At 39.3% G+C, this 9673-nt stretch overlaps 1 protein-coding gene across 1 annotated transcript in view; it reads left to right on the forward strand.

Moving 5' to 3' along the window:
• Positions 1–9673, forward strand: part of TAF4B (TAF4b RNA polymerase II, TATA box binding protein (TBP)-associated factor, 105kDa) — a 110675-nt gene that overhangs the window by 23692 nt on the left and 77310 nt on the right. The window contains exons 4-6 of the mRNA XM_010828943.1: positions 5515–5676; positions 5779–5901; positions 7810–7899. Of these exons, the coding sequence (XP_010827245.1) occupies positions 5515–5676; positions 5779–5901; positions 7810–7899 (375 nt within the window). The remainder of the gene's footprint in view (positions 1–5514; positions 5677–5778; positions 5902–7809; positions 7900–9673) is intronic.

A 9673-nucleotide genomic window follows, 5' to 3' on the forward strand; every position in this document is an offset into this window, starting at 1 on the left:
CAGTCTCCTCCTTTGAAGCACTGGGACCTATGTCCTCATACATGTTGGAAACCAACTCTCCTTGGATTTTAATAGGTTTCTTCCTTGGGGAAGCAGAGAAGAGGAAGTTAATAAGGTGTACTAAAGTCCCCACCACTGCAGCTGACATCATTATGTCTGTCCACCATCCATTCTGGATTCCTCCCATTCTTAACTACAAATTCTGTTGGGTCTTAACTGGTAGTGTGATCAGACTTTTATCCCTGAGGGATCTGAGGTCCAAATTGCAGTCTTTTTTTTTTTATAGAAGTTTATTTATTTCTTTATGGTTGTATTGGGTCTTCATTGCTGTGTGTGGGCTTTTCTCTAGTTGCAGAGAATGGAGGCTAACACTCTAGTTGTGGTGCACAGGCTTCTCATTGTGGTGGCTTCTCTTGTTGTGGAACACAGGCTCTAGGGTGTGTAGACTTCAATAATTGTGGCACGTGGGCTCAGTAGGTGGGATCCCTGGGCTCTAGAGCACAAGCTCAACAGTTGTGGTGCACGGGCTTAGTTCCACAGCATGTGGGATCTTCTTGGATCTGGGATCAAACCCATGTCTCCTGCAATGGCAGGTGGATTCTTTACCACTGAGCACCAGGGAAGCCCTACCACAGTCTTTTTAGGCAAGAGTTGTGGCACTTGTCCATTTATCGCCATAATTGGACAAGGAAATAACCAAGAGCCAGTAAGTGAATCACCCGTTCACTGCATAAACTCCTTGACCTTCACTGTATAAAAGGAACCCTCCCTATGCCAGATGGCAGGTCTGTTACCCCTGTCATGGTAATGATTCTCTTTCCTGCTGGTTGGTAGATAATGCGACCTTGAAGTCCCCATGAGGCAGCCATAGTGTCTACTTCCTTGGGACTCCTGTTACGTTCTTTGGTGAAAGCGTGCGCACTGTGGGCAGGAACAGAAAGCACAGAGGCCCCCAGTGGGTTTTTGGGAGTAATAGTAAGTAGATCCATTCATCCTTCTACTCTGATTTTTTGGTTTTTCTTATTTTTGTCCATATAAAATTTTTTGATTCAGTGAGTACACCTAAGTCTTAGAAGATGGAGGATGGAATTCTGTCTTCAAAGAGTATTGTCTTTGAGTTCTCACTGCACCTGGTTTCTGCAGGCTGTTCTAAACTAAGCAGGCAGCTTCTGGGTCCTGCCAGATATGACACAATCAGTGGATCCCATGGTCATGGGACCACTGTTGTCCTTCCTTTGCTGTATAGAAGGGACATCTTTCTGGAACATGTTATGTGAAATCCCATGCTTAAACTTGGTGTTTAAGGTTTCAAAATTGTTTAACGATATTACTTCCTCTAACAGAGATGATGAGCAGTGAATCTGATTTTAAACTTAGTTTTTCTTTTCCCTAATAATGGCTACCATTTATTGAGCACTTAATATGTTGACCACTTTAAGTGTTTTACATCCCTCACCTCACTTCATTTCGTCCTGTGACTACTCTATGAGGAAGTATTATCTCCATTTTATGTGTGTGAAAATAGGTTTAGAGAAGTTAGGAAATTTGCATGATTTCTGCTAATATGTAGCAGAGGGCCATTTGAGTCAAGGTCTCTGTCTGACTCTGGAAACTGTTCTTTATTACCTCTGTGCTGATTGTCCCAAACTCTAGGTTCCCCCTAAACTTGGGTTATTTAAGGAGATCATTGGGCCAAAGAGCATGAATTTAGGCCTACTGATGTCTGCTCTGTATTGTAAGAAGTAATTATGTTTCTTAAAAGGGGATTTTGTTTTGATGATCAGTCAGATGTGGACACCAAATACCACCACAGGGAGGTATGTGAAAGTGAAAGAGATTTATAATACTGCAGGTCTTAGAAGAGGGGGCATGGCACACCATTCAAGGGGGCATGTGGAAGGAGACCTGGGGCAGGCTTATCCAAACAGGTGGTATCCCGAGAGAGAATGAGGACCTGGGGGGCAAGTGGCTTTGTTGAGAGTTCGTATGGATTGAATTTCACTGGTGTGTTTGAATGGCACTAGGTCACAGTCAGGAGGGCAGAAAGAAAACTTGTAGGAGGGACCAGCCTTATCACACGGGGTCACCTGGGCAAGGTGTTCATAGCCTGTTTGTGGGATGTTGAGGCACCAGGAAAATATGAAGTTGAAGAATTTATAAGATTATTTTATGAAAGATTTTCTCTTTTGCAGTACTTTGAGTATATCATTTCTTTTACCTTTTGAAAAATATTCATCTATTTTTGGACATGCTGGGTGGGTCTTCGTTGCTGCATGGGCTTTTCGCTAGTTGCGGCAAGCAGGGGCTACTCTTCACTGCGGTGCGCGGGCTTCCCTTGTTGCGGAGCACCGGCCCTAGGAGCACAGGCTTTAGCAGTTTGGCACATGGGCTCAGCAGTTGTGGCATGTGGCCTTAGTTGCTCTACAGCAGGTGGATTCTTCCTGGACCAGGAGTCAAACCTGTGTCCCTTCCATTAGTAGGTGGATTCTTATCCACTGCGCCACCAGGGAAATCCTATCAGTTTTTTAAATTGTATCTATTTCTTAAAGATTTAGTACATGTAGTTGTTCCAAAATGATATATATATGTGTTGTTTCATTGTTTTCTACCATTGCTCTTTCCATGTAGTGCGTGCATAACTTTTCTTAATTTAGACTGATGCATATTTTAAACTGGGTCACTCCTTAGTGGTAGGCTAAAGCAATAGAAATAACAGTGAATTAGTGAATAATATCTGTGTCCACTCCGAGAGGTCAGTCAGTTCAGTCATTCAGTCACGTCCAACCCTTTGCAACCCCATGAACTGCAGCACGCCAGGCCTTCCTGTCCATCACCAACTCCCAGAGTTTACCCAAACTCATGTCCATTGAGTTGGTGATGCCATCCAGCCATCTCATCTGCTGTCGTCCCCTTCTCCTCCTGCCCTCAATCTTTCCCAGCATCAGGGTCTTTTCAAATGAGTCAGCTTTCTGCATCAGGTGGCCAAAGTATTGGAGTTTCAGCTTCAACATCAGTCCTTCCAATGAACACCCAGGAGTTATCTCCTTTAGGATGGACTGGTTGGATCTCCTTGTAGTCAAAGGGACTCTCAAGAGTCTTCTCCAACACCATAATTCAAAAGCATCAATTCTTCGGTGCTCACCTTTCTTTATAGTCCAACTCTCACATCCATACATGACTACTGGAAAAACCATAGCCTTGACTAGATGGACCTTTGATAACAAAGTAATGTTTCTGCTTTTTAATATGCTGTCTAGATTGGTCATAACTTTCCTTCCAAGGAGTAAGCGTCTTTTAATTTCGTGGCTGCAATCATCATCTGCAGTGATTTTGGAGCCCCCAAAAATAGTCAGCCACTGTTTCCCGTTTCCCCATCTATTTGCCATGAAGTGATGAGACCGGATGCCATGTTCTTAGTTTTCTGAATGTTGAGCTTTAAACCAACTTTTGTCACTCTCCTCTTTCACTTTCATCAAGAGGCTCTTTAGTTCCTCTTCACTTTCTGCCATAATGGTGGTGTCATCTGCATATCTGAGGCTATTGATATTTCTCCCGGCAATCTTCATTCCAGCTTGTGCTTCTTCCAACCCAGTGATTCTCATAATATACTCTGCATATAAGTTAAATAAGCAGGGTGACAATATAAAGCTTTGACATACTCCTTTCCCAATTTGGAACCAGTCTGTTGTTCCATGTCCAGTTCTAACTGTTGCTTCCTGACCTGCAAACAGGTTTCCCAAGAGGCAGGTCATGTGGTCTGGTATTCCTATCTCTTTCAGAATTTTCCACAAGTTTATTATGATCCCAATTTTAGGTATTTTTTTTAGAAATGAGGGTCTAGAACCTGGATGACTCTCTGTAGTCTGTTAAATTTGCATACAGTTCATTTCACTATGTATAACTGATTTTTCACAATTTATTTCACATATACCCAAGCTTTTTTCTCTCCTGTCCCCTAAACATGCCTATCAGTGCCAGTGTGGTCTTGAAAAGCATGGCAATAGCATTGCCTGGTCTGTTGCTGCTGCTGCTAAGTCGCTTCAGTTGTGTCCGACTCTCTGCGACCCCGTTGACAGCAGCCCACCAGGCTTCCCCGTCCCTGGGATTCTCCAGGCAAGAATACTGGAGTGGGTTGCCATTTCCTTCTCCAATGCGTGAACGTGAAGTGGCCCAGTCGTGTCCGACTCTTAGTGACCCCATGGACTGCAGCCTACCAGGCTGCTCCGTCCGTGGGATTTTCCAGGCAAGAGTACTGGAGTGGGGCGCCATTGCCTTCTCCCGCCTGGTCTAGCATATGCAAAGTTAATGATTAACACAGTTCATCCATTATAGCAGTGTGATTACACGTAGTGTAAGGCTGGGATCGTGTGACTCCATGCCTCTTAAGAGGTGCAAGTATCAGGTGAGGTACAGGTAGTAGCTATATTAGAAAGAGTTACAAAAGACAGATTTTGTGCTGGGACAGGATAAAATATTGACAAGGAAAGTAGAAACGCTATAAATGCTTCTACTCACAAAAAATAGGACTCTTCCTGAGATTTGCCTTATTTTGCTTCATAAGGAAAAGGGACAGTAGTCCCCGCGAGGAACTTCTCTCATCAGTCCTAAAGCTGAAGTTCAACATCACTTTCTTAAATATAGTAGTACAGAGAATTAATGGCAGAGTACAAAACATTCACTGAAGAAGGAGTATGTATTTACTGTCTGTAAACCTAAAAAAGTTTATTAGAAAATCTCCAAAAGGATTCAGAGGAAACTGCATAGTACTTTATCTCAATATGGTTGTCTCAAATAATACCAAATTTGTGATTCCTTGTATTTAACTTTTTATCCTGCAGGTGGTGCTGTAATTACTCCTCTTCCTTTAATAGAGGCTAGAAGAAACACCTGAGATTCTTTTCCATGTGAAAATAACACAATCACATAATATTTGTTATTACAAATTTCAAAAATATTACTTCTCTATTAAGTCTACATAAAAGCAGCTTATCTGAATATAAGATGATCAGTAGATCTCACAGCTTTGTACTTACTAAAAAGCAGAATATTGTAGAATAGGAAAGTCTGTATTTTCATTTAAAAACTTACTATTTCAGATCCTTTTTGGAGACATATTAATATGTTTAAGGACTGTGCGCTTGGCACTGTTTTTTAAAAACAATCCCAAGATAGTAGGTACCGTTGCCATCCTTGTTTTCTTACGGACAGGAATCAAGAAGGTTAGCAAGATTAAGTAACTTACCTGAAGTGGATGCTTGGGTGTCAGTGAAAAATAGGTAGTAATGAAACCCAGAAATGAAACCTACAAATAGGTGAGAATGAAACCCAGAGGTACTAGAGTCCAGACCTGGTAAATGATTTTACATTGCCTTAGACTAGTAGAGCATAATACAAAAGCAAGGAAGTCAAGATCCATCTGTAGTCTGAAGTGTGAACATGATACATAGCATAGTAACATGACACATAGCATAGCATAGTGATGCGTATCTCAGTGTCTACTGCTTTCAATTTCAGTCTGTGGCTGTGCCAACTAACGTGGTCACAATTACTCCTGTAAAGCCCGTGAATACTGTAACAACCCTGAAGCCTTCAAGTTTGGGAACAGCATCTGCCCCCTCAAATGAGCTCAATCTCAAAACAGAGAACTCAGCCTCTGCTCAGGCTAACCTTTCTCCGGTAAGGTCTCACTTGCACCGTACATAAATCAAGCGCTCTACACGTTTTCTTGAATCCTGTTTTCTAGCCAACATTTGTGACTGTTTGTATTTCTGTATTTAGACGATGCTAGAAAATGTGAAGAAATGTAAGAACTTCCTCGCAATGTTAATAAAACTAGCGTGTAGTGGATCCCAGTCCCCGGAGATGGGGCAGAATGTGAAGAAGTTGGTAGAGCAACTTTTGGTAAGTTCGGACAGTAAAAGCTCTGTAAGAATCTACACAACTGGTTTTAAGTGGGGAATAAATAAATATTTTTAAATGAAGTTTATCTTAAATGGATATTTGGATAAACTTTACTTTTGCTTCTTGAAAGCTCTGTAATGATATAAACCTTAGAGTCGTAAATCTTGTCTATCCGGTCATTGCCCTGTATCGATGGGGTTTGGTTTTAGGAGCCACTGTAGATACCAAAATCCCCGGATGCTCAAGTCCCATAGTTGACCCTCCCTGTCTGTGGGCTCTGTATCTGCGGATTTGACCAATCACGGGTTGTAAATCTTGTAGTACCCCATCCTTAACTGGTTGAATCTGGATGCGATTCTGTGCACACGGAACACGGGGATCCAGAGGGCAGAGTGTGTATTACTTAGTCTTGCTTCTCTTAGCCTAAAGACAGCTTTGGAGAGAAGGTTGACTTTTTTGTTTTTTTTTGTCAGATAAACTTATGTGGGGAATATTTGGCCTCATGGAAAGAGGTAGTTGAGAAAGTACTTTGAGAGCGTTTCTCCAGATCATTATAGGTATTCTTTATAGTCCACTGGTTTATTTTGTACCTTGAATGGATCTTTCAACCATGTATGATTTTTGAAACAGCTCACATTTGGTCATCTGGAAAATAACTGGTTCAGTGGGTTGCATAGATCTTCCAAATGTTGACAAATCTGTTTTTTTAAATATCAAAAAATCATACTTGTAATCTAATAATCACATCAGAAGATTTTTTCAGTACAGAGAAGCTATCAAACTCAGGATTATGGTTACACATTTTCCAAAATTCTAATTTTGGCTTGAGAGCTCTGATTTTTATCATTAGCAGCCAAAACTGACAGTTGTTTCCTTACAATGACAGGTTTGGTTCATTTGTTTTTTTCCTTTTGAGATAATGTCTCTCAAAATACCCCAGTGTGAATAACCACAGCTGGTTTGATATTCTTTCCGGTAAACGAAAAAAAAAAAAAAACCAACAAAACACAGCTAATTCAGCTAGCAGCTCATTGGAAAAGTGCTTTTCCTTGAGTATCTTACTTTGCCTGCTCTGTGTGTGGTTCCCATTAGGTTACACACAGTATTTTAAAAAGATGGCTACTAAAGTGTTGGGATTTGGTAAAATTAAATTTTACTGTTTAGTCAAAGACATTTTCAAGTGGAACTGGTTCTGTTTTTTGTTTTTTTTTTTTACCACACCTGCTTTGCAATGTAGAATATGACAGATATTTAAAACTGCCAGCAGTTTTATTCAGTGTTGCTTTTGTACCATTGGTGCAAATCTCAGCACAGTGAAAAAGGCCCCAAAATGATTAGTTATTAATGTGAGAATAATTTAGACCTCATAGACCCCTGCAATGTTTAGAATCCAAAGTGGCATGGAAGGGTTCCTAAGCCCTTTGAAACAATGGCATGTATATTATTGTGGCCTTGTAATAGCATTCTAGAAATACAGTCTAGTCACAGTTAAAGTAATTTAAAAATTGGAAAGGTAAACCAAAACAAAATCCCAAGCCCCACACCAGGTGACTGTTCAGTTTTCTGCCCTAAGTAATGTAGGACTCCTGTGTTTTTACTTCTTAGTTTGTTCTTAACAAACTGTGGTCTTAATACTGTCGCCTTGCCATTTAGCCAGCTCTCATCTCACTTTCACTTTGCTTACTGAGATCTTAAAAAATAATAATAATTGCTTCATTGTATTCTATATGAAAAAAGCATCTGTTTATTCACTTTGTAGGGGACAAAAAAAACCCACCTGTATTTAATGATAGACTTTGACTTTATCGCTTTTAGAAGCTTGCTATATCGCCAGTCATGAATTACACACTTTTCCTCTTGTAAAATATTTGTAAACCTAAAAGTATTTTTCTTTTTCCTATTCTTCAGGATGCAAAAATTGAAGCAGAAGAGTTTACTAGACAACTGTATGTTGAACTCAAGTCTTCACCTCAGCCTCACCTAGTTCCTTTCCTTAAGGTAAAGTTATGTGTTACTTTGAAGAAATTGTTTGGATTGGATTACTTTAAAGTAATTTAAAATCTGAATATTTCCATATGACAGCAACTTAATATGAAGATAGTAACAGTAGGAGAAACCTTTAGGGCTGTTGTAATCTGTAAAGCACATTTATAATCCATATTCTTTGGATTGGAACGTGCTGAGAAAACAAAAGTAACATCTTCATGAATATAACTTAATGATTATATTATTTAATGCTTGTATCCTGAAAGATTCTTAACTTAAAAAAAGTAGGGTCTCTTCTTTGTCCTATTATTTCTTAGTGTCAGAAATAGTCAACCTCGTGGTGCCAAATTTAGTGGGAAAACTGTTATATTTTGGGTTAGGGAAAGCTATTATCTTTAAAAATTAATTTATAATGTTAGACATTCTCTTAAGATTTATTGAATTAAATGGATTTTGACGGAGAACAATATCTTTGATATCTTTGTTATCTTTGATAACAAGAGCTTTGATTGGCAGACTGAAAAATTATGTTCCTTTTGTATATTTAGTGTCTGGAAAAGAGTTGACTTGAAAGTTATAAAGTTATTAAAGACCTGAGATCATAGTAAACCAAGAGTCCTCCCATACATTTTGAAATAACAGAATGAAGAGTTGCCTTTAGAAAAATTTGGCATGGTTGTCTAGGGGAGAGGAGTGAGACCTCGTGGAGATGAAAGAAGAGTGGGAAAGGGGTTGGGGCACCGCTGTTTCCGAAGGCTATTAAGATAGTGGAAATTGTCACCAGGAGGCTGACCATGTTAATTAGGAGGGTGCCAGATAGCTGATCTGAACTGAGAGTGTTTTAGCCAGAGCAGTCTTGGTCTGGGAAGGGAAGATTAAAGAGTTAGCACAGTGCTCAACGTCAGATGATGCTGAACATCAGATAACATTTCCAGGTAGCCCTCATGATTGGGAAGTCGGCAGCAGTTCTTCCTTAGGTGCTTTCAGTGCAAAAGGTCTGTGAGCTCTAGGTACTCTGTGACACTGACACTGTGTAACATGAGTCTATGTTTCATACTCTGGAGACGCTGTAGGGGAGAAGATAGGGGATAAGTAAGTACCTACTATGTGTTCTGTGCTTTGCTAGCTACTTCTGTTTTTTAATTTGCATTGTTTGGATTTAATTTTCCATTTTGGAGGTGAGAAAATTGTTCAAGTTAACTTTTGATTAAACACACAGGCCTAGAATTTAGCCTGACTCTATAGCCTATGAAACACTACTTTGAAGTTATCAAATATTACCATTAAGTATTTGCATTTTGTATAGTTTTCTAAGGACTGTAACAGAGCCATTTTTTTTTCTTGAGAATATTTTTTTCATATCCTTGAGCACTCTGGTGGTTGGATGGTACACTGGGATGAGGGATTTGGCATTTAAGCTTAACTCTGGCCAGATAATCAAGAGATAATTTAGCATACATATTGTATTTATTTAACATACATATTTTTATTGCTATCTCTTTAAGTCATATTACTTTAACATGTCTTTCCAATTGTGTTTTTCCCAGGTCTCCTCCATCTTTGATTTCTTACTTAAATTTAACTAATCACATCACTTCATATGTTCATGTATTTTCAAAGCAGCTTATTTTCTCCCATTTTTACAGTTTGAGAAAATAACGTTGAGAGACTTTCTTTCCTTTGATACTATTTATAGATATATAATTGAAAATCTTCAGTTTAAAATTTTTTCAATCTTTTTAAATAAAAAAAGTAAAAGAAGTAACTAAAAGGAAAAGAAGGAAAG

This window comes from Bison bison, unplaced genomic scaffold (assembly GCF_000754665.1).
Source record: "Bison bison bison isolate TAMUID 2011002044 unplaced genomic scaffold, Bison_UMD1.0 scf7180017864498, whole genome shotgun sequence".
Lineage (NCBI taxonomy): Eukaryota > Metazoa > Chordata > Mammalia > Artiodactyla > Bovidae > Bison > Bison bison.